The sequence below is a fragment of the Stigmatopora nigra genome, chromosome 17 (genome assembly GCF_051989575.1).
Source record: "Stigmatopora nigra isolate UIUO_SnigA chromosome 17, RoL_Snig_1.1, whole genome shotgun sequence".
Taxonomy (NCBI): Eukaryota; Metazoa; Chordata; class Actinopteri; order Syngnathiformes; family Syngnathidae; genus Stigmatopora; species Stigmatopora nigra.
Window position 1 is genome coordinate 2,053,862 of NC_135524.1, and position 18,559 is coordinate 2,072,420.

The 18,559-nt window shown below is 46.9% G+C and overlaps 6 protein-coding genes and 1 long non-coding RNA gene across 11 annotated transcripts; 4 read left to right on the forward strand and 3 right to left on the reverse strand.

Moving 5' to 3' along the window:
* Positions 1–18: 18 nt before the first annotated feature.
* grk5 (G protein-coupled receptor kinase 5) lies at positions 19–5,098 on the reverse strand. The gene is made up of 16 exons (XM_077738071.1): positions 4,995–5,098; positions 3,319–3,408; positions 3,125–3,237; positions 2,945–3,022; positions 2,716–2,813; positions 2,549–2,641; positions 2,428–2,491; positions 2,223–2,363; positions 1,867–2,057; positions 1,536–1,573; positions 1,353–1,442; positions 1,078–1,286; positions 873–1,010; positions 668–805; positions 455–607; positions 19–387 (listed from the first exon to the last, which is right to left on the reverse strand). The coding sequence occupies exons 1-16, from the start codon at positions 5,044–5,046 to the stop codon at positions 301–303; spliced, it is 1,773 nt and encodes a 590-aa protein (XP_077594197.1). The 5' UTR covers positions 5,047–5,098; the 3' UTR covers positions 19–300.
* Positions 408–3,844, forward strand: LOC144211069 (uncharacterized). Its single transcript, XR_013329518.1, has 3 exons — positions 408–1,628; positions 1,836–3,431; positions 3,581–3,844. It is a non-coding gene; the product is annotated as an uncharacterized LOC144211069 (long non-coding RNA).
* abraxas1 (abraxas 1, BRCA1 A complex subunit) lies at positions 4,480–8,121 on the forward strand. Of its 2 annotated transcripts, none has more exons than XM_077738080.1 (9): positions 4,480–5,289; positions 5,547–5,698; positions 6,211–6,301; positions 6,477–6,513; positions 6,698–6,955; positions 7,054–7,164; positions 7,232–7,316; positions 7,535–7,646; positions 7,737–8,121. In XM_077738080.1, exons 2-9 carry the CDS (start codon positions 5,618–5,620, stop codon positions 7,886–7,888), a joined length of 927 nt encoding a protein of 308 aa, XP_077594206.1. In that variant the 5' UTR covers positions 4,480–5,289; positions 5,547–5,617; the 3' UTR covers positions 7,889–8,121. The 2 variants fall into 2 exon arrangements, with proteins under 2 accessions (XP_077594206.1, XP_077594207.1); XM_077738081.1 differs by having other exon boundaries at positions 4,482–5,289; positions 7,740–8,121.
* On the reverse strand, positions 7,898–9,341 carry mrps18c (mitochondrial ribosomal protein S18C). The gene is made up of 6 exons (XM_077738086.1): positions 8,723–9,341; positions 8,624–8,658; positions 8,459–8,542; positions 8,321–8,378; positions 8,163–8,222; positions 7,898–8,025 (listed from the first exon to the last, which is right to left on the reverse strand). The coding sequence occupies exons 1-6, from the start codon at positions 8,796–8,798 to the stop codon at positions 7,949–7,951; spliced, it is 390 nt and encodes a 129-aa protein (XP_077594212.1). The 5' UTR covers positions 8,799–9,341; the 3' UTR covers positions 7,898–7,948.
* On the forward strand, positions 8,544–13,177 carry LOC144211056 (volume-regulated anion channel subunit LRRC8A-like). Of its 3 annotated transcripts, none has more exons than XM_077738063.1 (4): positions 8,544–9,267; positions 9,613–9,805; positions 10,466–12,584; positions 12,664–13,177. In XM_077738063.1, exons 3-4 carry the CDS (start codon positions 10,476–10,478, stop codon positions 12,937–12,939), a joined length of 2,385 nt encoding a protein of 794 aa, XP_077594189.1. In that variant the 5' UTR covers positions 8,544–9,267; positions 9,613–9,805; positions 10,466–10,475; the 3' UTR covers positions 12,940–13,177. The 3 variants fall into 3 exon arrangements, with proteins under 3 accessions (XP_077594189.1, XP_077594188.1, XP_077594190.1); XM_077738062.1 differs by having other exon boundaries at positions 8,545–9,267; positions 9,613–9,752; XM_077738064.1 differs by lacking the exon at positions 8,544–9,267 and having other exon boundaries at positions 9,759–9,805; positions 10,442–12,584.
* Positions 13,178–13,313: 136 nt separating this feature from the next.
* On the forward strand, positions 13,314–15,742 carry phyhd1 (phytanoyl-CoA dioxygenase domain containing 1). Its single transcript, XM_077738082.1, has 10 exons — positions 13,314–13,493; positions 13,727–13,885; positions 14,299–14,374; positions 14,449–14,552; positions 14,630–14,692; positions 14,818–14,839; positions 14,916–15,044; positions 15,106–15,222; positions 15,321–15,447; positions 15,531–15,742. The coding sequence occupies exons 1-10, from the start codon at positions 13,461–13,463 to the stop codon at positions 15,577–15,579; spliced, it is 879 nt and encodes a 292-aa protein (XP_077594208.1). The 5' UTR covers positions 13,314–13,460; the 3' UTR covers positions 15,580–15,742.
* On the reverse strand, positions 15,620–18,470 carry dolk (dolichol kinase). 2 transcript variants are annotated; one of them, XM_077738072.1, is made up of 2 exons: positions 18,241–18,470; positions 15,620–17,691 (listed from the first exon to the last, which is right to left on the reverse strand). In XM_077738072.1, the coding sequence occupies exon 2, from the start codon at positions 17,647–17,649 to the stop codon at positions 16,093–16,095; it is 1,557 nt and encodes a 518-aa protein (XP_077594198.1). In that variant the 5' UTR covers positions 17,650–17,691; positions 18,241–18,470; the 3' UTR covers positions 15,620–16,092. The 2 variants fall into 2 exon arrangements, with proteins under 2 accessions (XP_077594198.1, XP_077594199.1); XM_077738073.1 differs by lacking the exon at positions 18,241–18,470 and adding an exon at positions 17,871–18,022.
* Positions 18,471–18,559: the final 89 nt, after the last annotated feature.

Here is an 18,559-nt window from a genome sequence, read left to right on the forward strand (position 1 = left end):
TCCTCATTTCACAGCCAGTTAAGGAAAACATTTTTTTTCCTTTAATGAAACATGTTACTCTCACTCGTGGACAATGCCTTTCCTTGTACATTCTTTTTTGTCTTCTTTAACTGAACTTAATAAAAATAGATGCTATCATCATAGAAGAAAAGTCCCCCGGCATGTTTTTTTTTTTCCAGAGCCAATCATGTGCCACTTGGTGAAATGACAGTAAAGTTAGCGTCTATGTACATTAGTGCTTCTAAATCCCAGCAACATTTACAAAACAAGACCCCCCCCCCCCCCATCCGGAACGCCTCCTCAGTTGGACGCCGACAGAAATCCCGACGGGATGAAATTTTGGGGTAGGGGGCTCCGTCGTCCATCTTCGGAGCTGTCCGAGGAGTGCTGTGGTGGGACGACGATGGTGAACACTCAGAAACATTTTGAAAGCTAGCTGGTAAAAAAAACTGACCAATTTGCGGAAAAATCTGTTGAACAGGCTGTTTTTTGGACTCTCCGGACTTGGCGTCCCCGGTGTCTTCGGCATCTGCAAGCGCAGATCTTGCAGGCGAGAACCTTCGCCCCCGTAAACGTTGAGTTCGCCGAAACAACCCGTCTCGATGAGCTGGGCACCAGAGAAAATGTGAAAGGACCAAACCGGACTGGACTGGAAATAGACGCCCACCTCGTTCTGCCAGGTGATGGGAACATTCCCCGTGTTGAACTTGGCGTAGAATTGGCTATCCGCCTGGTTGAGGGTGACGCCCCGCACGGCCGAGAATTCCTCCAGGTCCTGTACGTCGCTGCAGTAGACCAACCTGGGCTGCATATACGCAAAGGTCAAGGTTCAACATTAGCTTAGCCTCGCTTAAGAAGAGCCGCTCACGTACATCAGGTACAAAGTCAGGTTCCGAGAGCCCCGCCTCCAGCATGCGGAAGTTGATTTCCTTGAAGAAAGGGTGCGCCTGAACGTCTCGTCCTCCCGTGGCTTGGCAGCCCAGACGTCCGTGGGGGTCCTTGATCAGAAGCTTCCACGACCAGACGTCAAATTAGTTGGCGGTAAGAATGAAAGACGGACATTTGGCGGTGTGACACCTTTGAGCAGATGTCTTGAGCGTGTGTTCCAAAGCGCTCGTCGTATTCCTCCCGTTGGTTCTGGATCCTTTCCTCCATGTCAATCTTTTTGGGGTGCTCGCCCTTGTTCCTGAAGAGCGGCCGGCCCGCCGTCATCTCGTAGATTAGGCAGCCCAGACCCCACCAGTCCACGCTGGTGCCGTAATACTCGCGGGCGATCAATTCCGGAGCTGCCGAGTCATTGATTTAGTTTGGATAATGGCGATGGCGGCGGCTATGGCGACTCGGCATCCCACCCATGTATCCCAGCGTTCCCACTCGACCCCGCACCACGCCGCTGGACGACACCCTGATGGCGAGACCCAAGTCGGAGATCCTGACGTGACCTGCGGATCTTAATTTTAGGAGAATGCGAGACGAGGGCGTTAGCCGCTACGCCCCGAAGCCACGGCACCCTGGTCTCATCGGCGTGCCCGTACCGCATTCGTCCAACAGGATGTTTTCTGGCTTCAAGTCCCTGAAAGACCAGACGTCAGACGTTAAAACGTCGGGCCACCACGCGGCAAAACCAGGTAATTTGTTTGACAAAAAAAAGGAACTTAAAGGAGTTATTATTGGATAGGTCACGCCATGCCGGCCGGTTTGTCGAGTCTTCCGATTCAAGGCTTGGCAGGCGAGGAAAAAGTTATGTTGAGTGATTAAAGATCAACTTCCTTGTAAATGGAAGCTGATAAAGTTGGCAAATGATTGACAGTTGACACTTTTTTTCTCCAAAATAGCAGATTTTTAGGATGAAATCCTCCCACTCGCCTGTAAATGATGGACTTTCGGTGCAGATCCATGAGCCCGCAGCAGACTTGGGCGGCGTAGAAACGCACCCGGGGCGCGTCCAATCCCGGCGCTCCCACGTTGTAGATGTGAAACTTCAAGTCGCCGCCGCTCATCATGGTCAGGACCAAGCACAGGTTTTGCTTGGTCTCGTAGGCGCACGCCAGATTGACCTACAACAGCAAAGAGCGGCTAAGTCGGCCATATCCACCCCCCCGGGCCTTGACTCCGCCCACCTGCCTCTCTGAGCTATATTTAGCAACCCATCCAACCGCTCCAACCACTTTTTTTTCCTCCGACTAAGGCAACAACCCAAAAAATGTCAACGTTTGACTGACCACAAAACGACTATCCACCGTCTCCAGAATCTCCTTCTCATTGAGCGCCATTTCCTCGCCTCGCCGCTTCTTGACGTGCGTCTTCTCCAGCTTCTTGCAGGCGTACATCATCCCGGTGGCGCGCACCTGACACGCCCACACCTGGAAAGGTCACAGAGGTCGACGCTAGGTGCGCTCTCTACGAGGACCCACCAGGGAAATTCACCTCTCCGAAGCCCCCTTTGCCCAAAAGCCGGTACTGTCGGAAGTCATTCTTGGTCACGGGCCTCCTGAGGACGGTAGTGGTCAAGTGGGGGCGGTCTGACGGAGGGTTGGATTCTCCTCACCTTTCCAACATCTTCCACTGTAAGAAGCGCTGAAAATACATGCTGTCCTGGTACTCCTGGAAAGGCTGTCCGCTGAGTATGTCTTCCAGATTCCTCCAAAGGGGGAGCGAGGAGAACAACGGGCTGAGTGTCGGAACCCATTAAAACGCCCGCCCTACTCTACCTACTCTCTGCAGTTCTTGAAGACGTCGCCACAGGGTTGGTGGTTGAGATCCCACTTGCAGCTCTGCTTGTATTTGGACAGCTCGGGGACAAAGTGAGGCGTCTGAAAACCAACAAAAAAAAGCCAGATTGCAAAAATAATACACTTTTTCTCATTTAATTTCAGACTGGACCTTCCTTGATGGAGTCATTTGTCCCTATTTTGGACACGGCTGACCTTTGACCTTTACAAACCTGAATGGTGAAGAACTTGTTGATTATTTTTCGCCCTACAGCCTGTCGGTCTTCATCCCAACAGCTCTCAAATTGCACCTGAAGACCACAGAAACCACTTGAGCCCAAATGCTAACGGCTAGCCTAGCCCAACATCGGGCCTAGAGAAAATGGACGGCGACCGTGCATTTTGTACACTACCAAGGCTTGGCGTAGCTCCCCGTATTTCCGCAGATGCTCTTGGCTGGTGCAGAAGTCGTCGAAAAGCTTGCGGCCGATGGGCTGCGTGACGCACAGGTCCCGGTAATCGCGCTCTGGAGGTACAAGCGGAGGTCACGGCGAGGTCAAGCCGGGGTGGTCGCACGCGGGGGATATCACACGACACGAGCGCAAACCCATGCTGGCGGCCAAGTTGGCGCATTGGCTGATGTGCGGCAAGCGAAGCATCTCCTGCCATTTCCAGCTACGGCCTTTGGATCCGCCTCCTAAACGCACAAAATGATTGTAGGTGAGTTAGTTTGTGTGTGTGTGTGTGTGTGTGTGGGGCTGACTCGGGTCCTTTTGGGCCCTTAGCCAATCAAATCGTCAGGATCAGCTAGGTGGGTTAGCTAGGGCTATTGTGTCTGAGATTTTTTTTCTTTTTTTTCCCCTGTGCAGGCAGCCTGTCCTGGCCATGACTTGGCCGTTGAGTTGAGCTTTTTGGCTCACCTCCCCCGACGACCTTCCTGCCTGCTCACTTAATTGTCTCGTTAAGTCGTGTCCGACTATATGGGAGTTTTTGTTCTGATAGTTTGCAATCTGTCTTACATTCACATTTGACAATGTTGTTGGTTCATTTGCTTTAGTTGATACTTTGTAACTTTCCCTGATTTTTTTCAAGTCTTCAAGTTTATATATATATATATATATATATATATATATATATATATATATATATATATATATATATATATATATATATATATATATATATATATATATATATATATATATATATATATATATATATATATATATATATATATATATATATATATATATATATATATATATATATATATATATATATATATATATATATATATATATATATATATATATATATATATATATATATATATATATATATATATATATATATATATATATATATATATATATATATATATATATATATATATATATATATATATATATATATATATATATATATATATATATATATATATATATATATATATATATATATATATATATATATATATATATATATATATATATATATATATATATATATATATATATATATATATATATATATATATATATATATATATATATATATATATATATATATATATATATATATATATATATATATATATATATATATATATATATATATATATATATATATATATATATATATATATATATATATATATATATATATATATATATATATATATATATATATATATATATATATATATATATATATATATATATATATATATATATATATATGTTGTACCCTATTGCTCATCAAAGAAAATGCATGAAGAAAAGTCTCATTTAAAAAAAACAAAGATGATTATAGCATTGCTTTAAATGTAGGGTCAGGCATTTGAGACTGGCCTCTTTCACTCGCACTTTCCAAATTGTCATTCCATCCGTCTGTCCATTAACGCCATTCACACGTAAAAAAAGGATTGAAAACAAAGAGCCTTCTTTGTCAGCAAGGAAGCACGCACTGATAATTTGATAATTTGCATTCTATTTTTAGCTCGCTCTCAGGTCGAGCCTGCGTGGCCGCATTTTCCTACGCGCTGACGCTTCAGATGCTCCACGTCTACGTCTGAATCTGACCTTTTGACCCACCCGCGTGCCAGACCACCGTTGCCGAGTGGAACGGGCAAACCCACCAAAACACACGTGTATTATTGGGGTTAAAGGTCAAATGATGACATTTCTATTGAAAAGTGTTTGCAGTCCCAAAGGATCCCGGAATGGAGCCAGCGAGCGACGTCGGTAGACGTCGGGAAAGTGCGCGTAGGGTCGTGATGCTTACCTTCTCGGGCCTTGACGAGAGCTCTGTTCGCCACCAGGCCGTCAAGCTCCATCGAGGCATGTGTTCGACGGCAACAACGGACGGCGTTGTCAAATAGCTTAAAAAGGGGCGGGCTCTGACACACCCATTCCTCAGAACGGCCAACTTTCATCTCGTATCCAGTGCGTAAAATGTGTTCTTACGTCAAGATCTGTCCTCCAAAAAGTGCCCACAAGTTGTTTTTTTGGCGTGGGTTGCCATTTTGCCCCAAGTCAGCAGGGCTAGGCTCCAGCACCCCGACAAGGATAATATTCAGGTACAACATTGCAGTAATAATTTTTGGATACTTTTGACCAGCCTCATTTGCATATTACTACTCAGCCAAGAGATGCGCACAAAAACACTTTTCAAAGTAATTTGTTATATTTATAATCTATATTAATGTATTGCCGTAATGCCTCCTATGATTACTTGTTTGAGTTTGATTTATTTAATAAAGAGACATGAGGTTATCATTTGGGTTGTATTTTTATTTTCTTTATTTATCTTTTCACCTGATAACATTGAACGCAGCACTTGATTGCGTCTTCGCTACGCTTGGCTGACGTCAGTGAACACGGAAGTAACCAAAACAAGCAGACAACATGGAGGAGCCGGCAGTGCACATCCCCGGAATAGTTTTCGCTTCTTTCTTGTTTCAACACGCCAACAGAGACTCGGACGTGGTGAGCCAACACTCGACTATGCGTTAGTTTGTGTGGCGAGAACTATTCGTGGCTTATAGCCTGCTAGCAACGCCGTATTTACACTGGCGTTTGGCACGGAAGTACAAAGCCGTTTCCCGCTCAAATCATTAACCAGCCGGCGTCGGGCCAATTTGTGTGTGCGTGTGTGTTTGTCTGTCATTACCCAACAAAACTTTACCCGTTTGACTTCATTTTACATCGAAAATGAGGTCGAGCTCCGAGTTTTGATAATTCTCAGTATGAGTTGACCTGAGTTTACCATAGTTTTGTTCATGACAAGTTTTTATATCGGCGTGCAATTTTACTTTAAGCAAAAACAGCGTGCGTAGGTGGGGGCAATGCACAAACAGCCTGTGTGTCCCACTTCGTCGGCCATTTTGTGTCAGGGCCATCCAACTCTGTGCCAATTCCTCCCACGTCAAAACAAAAAAAGTGAGTTGGAACGTTAATTTTCAAAGTGTAAAGAGAATGTTTATTTGTGCCTTTTGCAGGAAGGTCTGCTGTTGGGGGAGACGCACATGGAACAGCATGTGACCATCAGCGACACGGAGGAGGACCAAGTTCGCCTCACGCAAACTTACAGTAACGCTCATAAACACTCATTTGGATCATCCCAAGTTTTGTGCCCGAACCGTGTGCAGTCTGCTAGCTTTTTTTCCCCTTTCTAATTGAAGAAAATGAAAACAAATTATACTGACTATTCAACCTGGTGTATATTTTACGTTGCGATCATCTGAACCCACCCATGTCATCGTAGGCGTCCACAAACACGTCTGCTGTAGCCAACTTAACAGGTGAGTACGCATATGTACCTTCACGTGTGTGTTATCTACGGCAAATATGGTTTTCCAGGTTATAAAAATATCATTGAAGAACCATAAAAATAGTCCACATTTTGACTATTAATCGCAAATAATAAAAAACATGAAGCATCAGTCAATATCACTGGCAATAACCTACATCTGTCTTTGGTTGCAGCTGGTACGACGCGGTGGGCAGGGTGGATCTGGCGTCGCTCCGCCGGGTCCTGGGCGCCGACCCTCCGGAGCGAGTGATCGGCTGGTACCGCCAACGCCGCAACTCGGAGCAGCGGATGAGCATGCGTGAGACGGCGGTTCACCGGAGCCTGAAGGCGGCGCTACGCAGACCCGCCGCCATCTTCCTCTTGGTGACGCCCGGCGCGGAGGCGGGCTCCACCCATCGCACCGAGTACTCGGCCTTCTTGTCCGGCGACAGGTGCGTGTGGTGCGAGTGGGTTATTAATAATGAAGGAATTTATAGCACAGTGATTAGTAATACAAAGCGTAAATCTGAACCTGTATTTCCACGTGAAGGCTGGTCCCCGTGGTGCTCACCAATATGGCGTCGCTGGACCATCAAGCCTACTGGACGGCGCCCGCGGCGACTTCGGCGGCTAGCTATCGGCGCGCCGTCGCCCGACACAGGTGAGGCTCCCTCCTGGACGAATGAAAGGGGCTGTAGTTGATGTTTTTTTTTCTCCTGGCCTCTCAGTTCCAAGTTGTTGGACGCCAGCGGTCAGTTGGCAGACGTGGACGCCATCAACGCCATGAATAGCGAGCTGCAGCGTGAGCTTCGGGTGAATAATACACAAGTAGATGCATTGACAATGATTAGCTAATGTTTGAAATGTCAGTTGAGGAATGAGTCATTCATAACAACGAATGTTGTCCTTAGCAACATGGCCACCATGTGGCATCTTTTTATGCTTCTGCCAAAAATTGAAATTAGGTCAAGTCCATTCCATTGAATGTTTTTTTTATTTTTTATTTCCTGTTTCTTCCTGGAACCGTTCAGATGACGTGCGGCGCCGTGGCGGATAGCGAGCGTGCCCTGCAAAAAATGCTTGTCGATGTTTCCACCCTCAAAAGGAAGCTCGGTGAAAGGAAATCTACGACCGTCAACAAAGGTAAACAAGTTTTTTTTTTTAAAGTTCAATCTAAAAATAAATGGACTACTAGTACTACTACTACAATTAGACAAAACCACTCGTTTCCAGCAGATGACGCTCCCGCAGCCAAAAGAAACGTCTGCCTCCAACTAGCCGTCCGAGCGCTCTTGGCCGACTCGCCGCTCTTCGCCACGCACACGCTGACCCTGGACGCCCGGCCTGTGACCCAAGTGAAGCTCCGCCCCTCGCCAAGAAAATGACCAACAAAGAACGCTGAGACAAATTTATTAACCATTGACAGAAAAGAGGAGATGGATGGGCTAATCCACATGTTTGATGCTGCAGATGTTGGGGTCGCCCATCAACTTGGGATGTTTGTGAGTCACAGACATGAAACCTAAAAACACACACATGCACACTTTTTCAGCCAGTGTAGTTCATATTTATATTAGATTTTGTCGCTTTGTATGTACATTAAAAGACCAAGATTTGAGCAATTTGCAACATTTTTTATGTATGCATGCATGAACTCACCCATGGATTGTGCCTTTTTGATGGCTTTGGAAATGTCTTTTTGTTTACGTCCACACAAGCCTGAAATCAACATAGACAGCTTTAAAATTGGAATACTTCAAAATTACATGGGATAGAAATTTGCAAAAATAAATAACACACTTGTGGGAGGGGCTTACCAGTAATGTGACGGCCGTATATCCGTCCCGTATGTGGCGAGACGAACTGTGACAAAAGCTACACATGGAGGAGAGTGCTTCAGTTCCTTATAGCTCTGCTTTTATTTTGAAAAACAAGAACCTTTCGAATGTACCTACCTGAATGTTCTTGAAGTCGACGGTGACGTCACAGAGCACGCAACCTTTACGCGGCTCTTGGTATGGATTGTCAATTTTGACAAACTGGCGGAGGGAGATGACAGTGGCATGAGACGGACGGAGGAAGGGGCCTCTCGAATAAAACGGCGATGAACGTCAACTCACCGGCTCACTCAGGGAAGGCGCCGCGCTCGTAAACGCTGAAAAGCACACGAAGACTGACGATTAGAATTAGTGCAAACCCATGCCACCATTCATATTTACCTGCAGACTTGCTCGGGTGACGTAGACGACGATAAAAGGAGAATAATAAACGGCTGGTTCCTTTCGAAGGGAGCATTTTGACCTCAAAGCGACCCGGATGCTGTATTCATTGACTTCCTGGGCTGGATGTTGTTGCTTTTTTACAAGTTTTTTTCCCCCTCTTAAAACCTACTTATCTAGCATAGTTTTTATTTAAAAATATTATAACAAATACATTATTATAAAGTATTTGTTCCTTCAGACTTTTTGGCAACAAGTTTGGCGCAAATGTGACCAGAAGTTAAATAAATTTACTTGAACGAAGAAGAAAATACATGACGTCATGTAGTGCGCCATCCATCCTCCTGTGTTGCCAGATTGAGTAGGGCTTTAGGTACCGATCGGATTGGCGATTGTGACGTGACTTCATCCACTGTGATTGGTTGCTGTGGTTAAATCCCATTGGCCAGGTAGTTACTACAGGAAAAACAGCGGGAATCGAGATTTTTCCGCAACACGAAAGACGTCGACTTCATGTGATAGTCATGAGAACTCCATTTAAATCTGTAAGTATCCTCATTAAAAGTTTATATTTTCGTATGGTTCAATTTATATAACTTGTTGCAATACTCTCGACTTGTCCTCAAATGAGAAAGTAACAGGTATGTTCAAATAGGTAACAACTAAAGATATATACTGGCTAATTATCCTTCAATTAGCCCCAGCTTGTATTTGAAATACAAACTTGAAACTCGTCACTGTGACGTCCACAGTGTCCATTCTGTACACTTTTTGTACACAATTGTGTCCACAAAAAAGTAAAGCCTCGCTATTATCGAGCTTCATAGTCATAAGTTTATACTTTTATTTGGGAAAAATGATAGTAACTATGAAATGTATATTGGTTCTAGGCGCTCGTCGGCGGATCAATCAGCGCCATTTACGGAGCGGAGGCTTTCGGAGCTGTTATCTGTCAGTGTCGCCGCCTATCGACCCGGCGTCGCCATAGCAACTTCGAAATGTTTCCATGGCGTGTGAAATAGAGAAACAGGTGAGTTTTTCCCCCTCGAAAGCAGGCAGCGACATTTTCCACATTTATTTGAGGTACGTTATTTGGACAACTGACATACTAGAGTAACCTCATACAATATATTTATTTTAACTACTGTTCAGTAATATGACTGTAACCAAGATGTGATTGAGATTGTGATAAAAAAGCAGACTTAAGTTTTAATAATATGTAAACCTCACCCTTTACTGTATATGTATATTCAGCAATTATGATAATATGCAAAACTCAGCCATTACTGTATAGATATATTCAGAAATTATTAGTTAAAAAACGTAGATTTTACTTTTAAGGAATTACTTGAGATGATGACATCACCTGCTTGTAAAGAACCAGTTTGAGCTGGATAAAAGAAAATTCAGATGACTCCGATGACGGACAGAATTGCTGCCGCCTATTTGTGTCGTGATGCTAGTAGTTTTTGACCTCCAATGGAAGTAGTATCAGAGCCACCCGCTTTGGTGTCATGCGGGCACTCACTGCTGATAACCAGGCGCTCTAAGTGGCCGCATCACAAGAGCGTCAAATGATGCGAACGAGGGTGCTCAATTTCTTTTATGATGGACGAGGCACCTCCCACAATGAATTGACATGCATTGTTTACTGAAAAAAATGATCATCTCTGAAGCTAGCATAACGCGCTAAAAGGCTCTTCTTCCAATGCTAACCAGGTTCCCGTCTACGTCCCTACACAGGTAAGGCGTCATGATTCCCATCTTGGAGTTCCCGTACTTAGCCGGAGCCCAGCAAACATACCGTATCCTCAAACCTTGGTGGGACGTCTTCAACGACTACATCGCGGCGGTGATGCTGATGATCGCCGTGTTTGGCGGCACGTTGCAGATCACGCAAGACAAGATGATCTGCCTGCCGTGTAAGTGGGCGGCTAACGACTCGTGCCAGGCCACGTCTAGCGGCGGCGGTGGCGGCACGCCGCGCCAAGGGCAGCGCCAGGGCATCCGCAACGAACTGGACCGCCACCAGTACAGCTACATAGACGCCGTGTGCTACGAGAGCGAGCTACACTGGTTCGCCAAGTACTTCCCTTATGTGGTTCTCCTCAACACGCTCATTTTCCTAGCCTGCAGCAACTTCTGGTTCAAATTCCCGCGCACTAGCTCCAAACTAGAGCACTTTGTCTCCATCCTACGAAAGTGCTTCGACTCGCCGTGGACCACCCGGGCGCTGTCCGAGACGGTGGCGGAGGAGCCGGCCCCCAAGTCCGGAGGGAAGAACAACAACAACGGCCCGTCCAACGAAAAGAACCCACCCGTGGCCGTGGAGGACGTGGAAGCCAGCCTGCCTCCGGTCCAGAAGATCAAAAGCAACGTGGAGCAGGAGATCTCGGTCCGGACGGACGCGGGGGTCCTGGACAAAAAGGAAGGGGAGCAGGCCAAGGCTCTCTTTGAGAAGGTGAAGAAGTTCCGAGTCCACGTGGAGGAAAGCGACTCCATCCACGGCCTGTACATGTTGCAGACCTTGATCAAAGTGGTGATGTTCCTGCTGATCATCAGCTACGCCAGCTACTACGTGGGCTTCATCCGCTTTGGCGTGGTGTGCGAGGTGGAGACGGAGAGCCTGACGGGCTTCGGCACCTTCTACTGCGCCCACCCGCTGGCCATGTTCCTGAAGATCCTGACCTCCTTCTACATCAGCCTGGTGCTGATGTACGGCCTGATCGCCATGTACACGCTGTGCTGGATGCTGCGGCGCACCCTCAAGCTCTACTCCTTCGAGGCGGTACGCGAGGAGGGGCGCTACAGCGACATCCCCGACCTGAAGAACGACTTTGCCTTCATGCTACACATGCTGGACCAGTACGACCCGCTCTACTCCAAGCGCCTGGCCGTCTTCTTGTCGGAAGTGAGCGAAAACAAACTACGGCAGCTCAACCTCAACAACGAGTGGACGGCGGAGAAGCTGCGGCAGCACGTTTCGCAGAACTCCCAGAAGAAGGTGGAGCTCCATCTGTGTATGCTAAGCGGCATCCCCGACACCGTCTTCAACCTGCAGGAACTGGAGGCCCTGAAGATAGAGTTCATCCCCAACGTCACCATCCCGCCCACCGTGGCTAAACTCTCCAACCTGCGCGAGCTCCGCCTCTACCACACGCCGGCCAAGATCGAGTCGGCCGCCCTGACCTTCCTCCAGGAGAAGATCAAGTGCCTTCACGTGAAGTTCACCGAGATCAAGGAGATCCCGTTGTGGATCTACGGCCTGAAGAACCTCAACGAGCTGCACCTGACCAGCCACTGCTACATCGTCCCCGACCGGCTGCGCGAACTGAAGAAGCTGAAGGTTCTGCGCCTGAAGAACAACCTTCACAAGCTCCCTCATGTGGTCACCGACTTGAGCGTGCACCTGCAGAAGCTCTCCATCAACAACGAAGGCACCAAACTTCTAGTGCTCAATAACATGAACAAAATGGTCAACCTGAGCGAACTGGAGCTGGTGCACTGCGACCTGGAACGCATCCCCCACTGCATCTTCAGCCTGCACAACCTACAGCAGATCAACCTGAAGGACAACAACCTGAAAACCGACGAAGAGATCGTGGGCCTGGAGCTCCTGCGCCAGTTGGTGTGCCTAAAACTCTGGTACAACCAGATCGCCTACATCCCCATCCAGATCGGCTTTCTGGCCAACCTGGACAAGCTCTACCTCAACAAGAACAAGATCGAGAAGCTGCCCAGCCAACTCTTTCTCTGTCACAAGTTGCGCCTCTTGGATTTGAGCCACAATAACTTGACGGGCATCCCAGCCGGCGTGGGCTCGCTACAGAAACTGCAGCACTTTTCCGTGGCCGACAACAGGGTAAGGAACCGGATCTTATTTCATGATTTAGCTATTTCGGTTGCCTTTTTTAAAATGGATTTGTGTTCCAAATCTTCAGATCGAGAGGCTACCGGCAGAGTTGTTCACCTGCAAGAAACTAAGGGTGCTTCAGCTGACCAACAACTGCTTGGAGACGCTCCCCTCTTGCGTCGGGGACCTGGTGGACTTGACCCTGCTGGAGCTTCGTGGCAATGACTTTGTGGTCCTCCCGCCCGAGCTGGGCGATTGCCGGCGGCTACAGCGCAGCGGACTGGTGGTGGAGGACAAGCTCTTCAATACGTTGCCGTCCAAGATCAAGGATGAGCTGATGGGCGTGGTCAAAGAGAGAGCGTGACGGGGATTTTTTTTTTTTTTTTTTTTTAGAGGTAAGTAGAGGCCGTGTGGCTTTTTTTTATGGTTGTCACAGATGGACTTTTACAGGTAAATGTGTTCCAATGTACTTCAAGGCTTCAAGGTAATGGACTTGACATTTTTATCATCAAAACTTTACAAGTTGAACCTTCATGCACCCTGCGTGTGTATACAGCACTTTTTTTATTCTATATATAAAAAAGCAAATGCTTTAAACTGCCCATTTTTTACCTCAGTTTGTGGATTTTTTTATATAATTTAGTTTTTTAATTTATATTACTTGACCATAATCTTTTTTGACATTTCATTCATTTTGCTAACCATCAGAACCTTAATAATGCTCTTTTTAGGACTGTCTTGCGTAATGCCACAAATGGCCACCGGAGGGCATCGAGATAAATTGATTTGTTACTCCAAGCAGCTAATCGTTAACTCCTCCCTCTCTCCGTCCCTCTCCTCAACTGAGTACGTAGTAGCCACTTTTTTCCGAATGCTCAAGACAAAATGGACTTTTTAAGCGACCAGCATGTGCAAAAGGTGAGCATTGCAGCCTTCTTTATAACATTTAAGGGATCTTTGTTAGTTGTGTTCTCCCCTAAATGGGATTACGTAATAGGGATTATGTTGTCCACTCTTTTGCTGATTTCGGTTTTAAGTGTGTGCTCATGGACTAAATATATGTAGTAACAAAATAATCTGACTTTTTTCTGATGTGCAAAACTTTTGCGATGGCTTTTAAATGTGAAAAATAACCCATAACTCTTGGACAGTACATGCAGGACGGTTACGTGGTGGTGGACGACCTCTTGACCTCCAGGGAGTGCGACGAGCTGCGTCAACGGATGTCGGAGATCGTAGATCAGATGGACGTTCCGGCCCACTGCCGGACCACCTTCACCACCTACCAAAAGGAGCAACTGGAAAAGCAGGTCGGCAACAAAAATACTTTCCCACTCTTTTCTACTACCCCACTTTTTTGACTCCCCACTAAAAATTCCAAAAGTCACAAATCCATTTTTTATTCTATGATATCCCAGTAGACACATTTGAAAATCTGACCATTTCTTTTTCATGCTGCCCATTTTCCAGATGCAGGTACAGTAATTTTCCCTTGTTGCTAGGCAGAATTTGTCAAAACAAAGACCTGGAATGTTCCCAATAACAGTCTCTATTGGTAGTGTTTACCTATTTCTGGGTTTTAATCATTCTTATCTAAAAGTGTAACGAACACAATTTGCTTTCACGCAAACTATGTATTTTATTTTATATTTTTCTTGTATTGACCGTTGTGTGTTTTGATCATCAACAGTCCAATAAGATGTCTCCCTTTTTTGACCTATAGGGAAACGCCGACTATTTCATCAATAGCGGCGATAAGATTCGTTTTTTCTTTGAAAAGGGCGTTTTTGACGAACAAGGTCAGTAAAGGCCTTCTTACTGACAAAGTATGATTATTCTTTTTTACAAATATTTTTTCTTCTGTACCCCCCAGGAGAATTTTCCATACCCAAGCATCAATCTCTCAACAAAGTGGGACACGCGTTACATGCCTACGAACCTTTGTACAGAAACGTTACACATTCAGACAAAGTTCAGGTGAGTGAAATGAGACAGAGTAACTTTGTTTATTTTGGAACTGGACTCAATTGTGTACTTTTTTTTCTTCCTTTCAGGGATTGGCTAAAAAACTAGGACTGGTTCACCCGGTGGTTCTGCAGAGCATGTACATCTTCAAGGTGATTTTTTTTATGTACCACTGGTGTATCATTTTTGGCCATAATTTTTGTAACTATATATTGATATTGTATATTGATATATATCTATATTTGTGCATCATTTTAATATTTTTTGCCTCCTACAGCAACCCGGCATTGGTGGAGAAGGTCAGAAGACATGCAATTGCCCTATTTTGACATTTTAAGCCATTATCTATGGTTTGATGTGTGGTGCGCCCCCTAGTGACGCCCCACCAGGACGCCACCTTCTTGTACACGGAGCCTTTGGGGAGAGTGATGGGCCTTTGGGTGGCCCTGGAAAACGCCACCGTCAACAACGGCTGCCTTTGGTTCATCCCAGGCTCGCACAACGGTAAGCAAGTATTATCGTTAGCCACGCCTACCAAGGCTATAACTCCGCCTCTTCACCACAGGGGGCGTGACACGGAGGATGGTGAGGACGCCGCCGGGCAGCGTCCAGATGACGGATTTCGTCGGGACGGAGCGGGACTACGACCGAGATGAGTTTGTGCCAGTCGAAGTGAAAAAAGGTCAGTGACAACTAATTTATAGCACTGATTATTATTTTTTTTTATTTCATAATTATAATATAAGATATATCATTAAAAAAAAAGGTATTATTTTTTAGGGGGCGTGGTGCTGATCGATGGCCAAGTGGTGCACCGCAGTGCCGAGAACATGTCGTCGGATTCGCGCCATGTGTACACGTTCCACCTGATGGAGGCCCAAGACACGTGCTGGAGTGCCGAAAACTGGTCAGTTCACTTCTGCGTTTCAACATTTATTGACTATTTTTGGCAAATATGGATTAACATATTTTTTTCCAATTATTTTGAAGGTTGCAGCCCACCGAAGAACTTCCTTTCCCGGCTCTTTACACCAAATAAGGTCGTGGATGTTGTCGGAATGAACGTGGACGAGAGTCAGTGATTTTTTAATCATACTTTAATTGGTGTTTCTTCATCCATTTGTAAGTAATTTCACACAAATGCATTCATTTCAATGAAGGTGTCAATTTCTTATGCAATAATAAATAATTCCAACAAATGATATGATTTAAAATGTGTAACTATGTTAAGAGGAAACATTTGATTGTGATCGCTTTTGCGGAAAGCATTTTTTTACACAATTCTTCTTCATGATTGCATTTTTAAATATTCTTTTGATGAATAAATACAATTATAAATAAAAACAATGTCCTATATAAAAACCAGAAATACCCTCTGGTGACAAACCCCTCACTAACCGATTTTATTTTTCACTTTTAGTTAACTCATTGCGTGCATTTGATAACAACAGACATCCATTGGATCGAGATTTGGGGGACTGTCTGTCTTTTAATGCCATTGACGGCCCCAGACGTCCAATCTATTTGAACTGGGAAGGTCTGGCAGCTTCCATCAGAGCATGAAGAGGATGAGCAGGTAGAGTGGCAACAGCAGGTTGTCAATCTGCGCCGTGTACGCCTCCAACACGGCCACCAGCGTCACGGACCCCGCGATCCACAGGTAGGCGCCGTTGAGGTCCACCCCGCCGTCAAAAATCAGCAAGACGGCCACGCCGGCGATCTGTGCCAACACAGAGGTCGCCGTCCCCTCCACCGTCTTCTCGGTGCCGGGCCAGCGAACTTCCCCCAGCGCGCTCCCGAAGACGGCCGCCACCGCGTCGCCCACTCCCACCGCCAACACGCCGGCGTAGGGCGCCAAGCCGCCGGCCCCCAGCTTGCAGGCCGCCGGCGAGAGCCAGACGGGAAGCGCCATACCCAGCAGGAGGTAGACGTGGGTGAGGATCAGAGGGCCCGAGTCGCGTTCATCCAGGAACAGGGTGAGGAGACGCCGCAGCGCCGGTCCTAGTGGACGGATCCGGAAGTAGCGCACGTACTCCAGGAAGAGGAAGACGGCTAGGCAGCCCGCCGAGGCCACGTGGAGCAAGCGTCGGTCGTAGATGAGGCCTGGGACGAAGGTAGCCACGGCGATGACGTGGAAGTACTTGCGGTCCGCCGTGGAGGCCCGCAGCTTCTTGGAGCCCGCCCGCCGTCGGCGGTTCTGTAGGAGGACCACAGCGGCGGCCACCGTGCACAAAACAGCCCAGTACGCCACCATCCCCGGACGCCGGGGATCCAACGTGACAAAGTCCCACAGCCAAGTGACGGGATGGCGTCCGATGAAGAGCGAAAGCCACGGCGCCAGGACGCCCAACGCCAACACGGCCGACACGGTGTGGAAGAAGAGCGAGGACGCCCACGTCTCCGACTCCATGAAACGGAAGAGCAAAGAGAAGAGCACGCCAAGCAAGAGTGAGCCCACCACCAACACGGGGAGGAGGTAGTGGAGCGGGTCGCCAGGCTCCGCCTCCGTCCGACTCAGCGAGCGCTTGATGAGCTGGTTGAGCGCCAGGCTGATGGCGCCCACCACCAGGAGCGCCTCGCCGGGCGTGAAGCAACGCGGCAGAAGGTAGAGCACGATCAAGCTGAGGTAGACGAAGATCAGGAGCACCTCCAGGACCTCGATCACCTCCGACACGGTCAGGGTCTGCTTGGCCGCGTAGGCCACGGCGGCCGCCGTCAGCCCGGCCGCCACGCAGGCGTCGGCGGGCACGGGCCGGGTCACGCCCAGCGCGATCAGAGACAGAAAGAGCGCCAGGACCATGCCGCTGACCGTCAGGACCATGGAGAAGCGCTCCAGGTGAACTTGACCCGCCGAAGCGCACTGGGCCCTCAAGACCAGACCCAGCAAGGGCATGACCAAAGAAGCCGGCACCACGCCGCTGTTGGCGGCCGGTCGGAACTGAAAGACGGCACCGTCCGACTTGAGAAGGCGGTCCCACTTGCGCTGGACGTAGAAGGCCTGGACCAGTAGAGCCACGGCGCACCACGAGTGCTGGTTCCACAACGCCGAGTGGACGCACAGGACCACGGCGGACACGGCGGCCGACTCCACTACAACCGGCTCGATCATCGCTGCGGGACGTCGTTCACTTCTTCATCCGGAATTCTTGCTCTGAGGAGAATGTGTGGTTGAACAACATTTCAAAAGAAGACCCCAGTTGGCAATTCCTCTATAAAGGAAGTCTTTGTGCACTGTAAAGTTCGCATTTTACAAAATAACACACTGATACTAAGGAAAAATATTTTTTTAACCATTAAAAAAAACTAATTTTTAAAATATAGTTTATTTACCTGATTCCAATCGATTGTAAATAATATGTTCAGGTCGATTTCGATTCACATAAACCTATCGTGGACATCCCTAGTTTGAATATGAAAAGACCTTACTGTCTCGAAAAATCATGGGTTGAACCTTCACACGCACACACACCCATTCACTCTCTCACTCTTTGCACAGTAACCTTTTGCTCCCTTTCGTGAGGTTGCGAGTTGGAGTTTTGCCCCAGAGATTGAGGAGGAGTCATTCATATCAGGATGTGTTATTATGAAACAATATCAGCTTTTTGTCATAGCCAAAACTATAGTCAGAATACAGTAATGGCTGCGTAATCTGAAATTCTCCGCGTCATATGAAGCTAGAATATGACAAAATGATACGTACCGTGTTATTGCCTTCTCATGTGGACGTTCAAGACCTGCTTTCTTCCCTTTGTCAGAGATCGTTCATCTCCCAGCCAGTAGGAGGACGCCATGTTTTGACAGCTGGGTCACATGGTTGGAAACCCTTTGCTAAACAGAAGACTTATTTATTTTTTATTTTTATAACTCAAGGTAATTGCGGATTTGGTCATTCATAGAAATAAGTGGGAATATAATTGATTTAAAGGTAAATGTCAAAGGTAAACAAACTGTTCGGGGGGCGGAGAAAGGGCTGTGCGGCACACTTCACGCACAAGGGGGCGACATAGCAGTCTAATACA

Coding starts and splice junctions, on each gene's coding strand:
- grk5 (XM_077738071.1), bottom strand. CDS start 5,046: ATGGAGCTTGACGGCCTGGTGGCGAACAGAGCTCTCGTCAAGGCCCGA. Junction 2,058..2,222: donor CGGTGGATAGTCGTTTTGTG/GTCAGTCAAACG, acceptor TTGCTGTTGTAG/GTCAATCTGGCGTGCGCCTA. Junction 806..872: donor AACCTGACTTTGTACCTGAT/GTACGTGAGCGG, acceptor GCGTATATGCAG/CCCAGGTTGGTCTACTGCAG.
- abraxas1 (XM_077738080.1), top strand. CDS start 5,618: ATGGAGGAGCCGGCAGTGCACATCCCCGGAATAGTTTTCGCTTCTTTC. Junction 6,514..6,697: donor TGCTGTAGCCAACTTAACAG/GTGAGTACGCAT, acceptor CTTTGGTTGCAG/CTGGTACGACGCGGTGGGCA. Junction 7,165..7,231: donor CGCGCCGTCGCCCGACACAG/GTGAGGCTCCCT, acceptor CTGGCCTCTCAG/TTCCAAGTTGTTGGACGCCA.
- mrps18c (XM_077738086.1), bottom strand. CDS start 8,798: ATGCTCCCTTCGAAAGGAACCAGCCGTTTATTATTCTCCTTTTATCGT. Junction 8,543..8,623: donor CGCCTTCCCTGAGTGAGCCG/GTGAGTTGACGT, acceptor TCCCTCCGCCAG/TTTGTCAAAATTGACAATCC. Junction 8,223..8,320: donor ATACGGCCGTCACATTACTG/GTAAGCCCCTCC, acceptor TGTTGATTTCAG/GCTTGTGTGGACGTAAACAA.
- LOC144211056 (XM_077738063.1), top strand. CDS start 10,476: ATGATTCCCATCTTGGAGTTCCCGTACTTAGCCGGAGCCCAGCAAACA. Junction 12,585..12,663: donor TTTCCGTGGCCGACAACAGG/GTAAGGAACCGG, acceptor CCAAATCTTCAG/ATCGAGAGGCTACCGGCAGA.
- phyhd1 (XM_077738082.1), top strand. CDS start 13,461: ATGGACTTTTTAAGCGACCAGCATGTGCAAAAG. Junction 13,494..13,726: donor GCGACCAGCATGTGCAAAAG/GTGAGCATTGCA, acceptor ACTCTTGGACAG/TACATGCAGGACGGTTACGT. Junction 14,693..14,817: donor AGAGCATGTACATCTTCAAG/GTGATTTTTTTT, acceptor TGCCTCCTACAG/CAACCCGGCATTGGTGGAGA.
- dolk (XM_077738072.1), bottom strand. CDS start 17,649: ATGATCGAGCCGGTTGTAGTGGAGTCGGCCGCCGTGTCCGCCGTGGTC.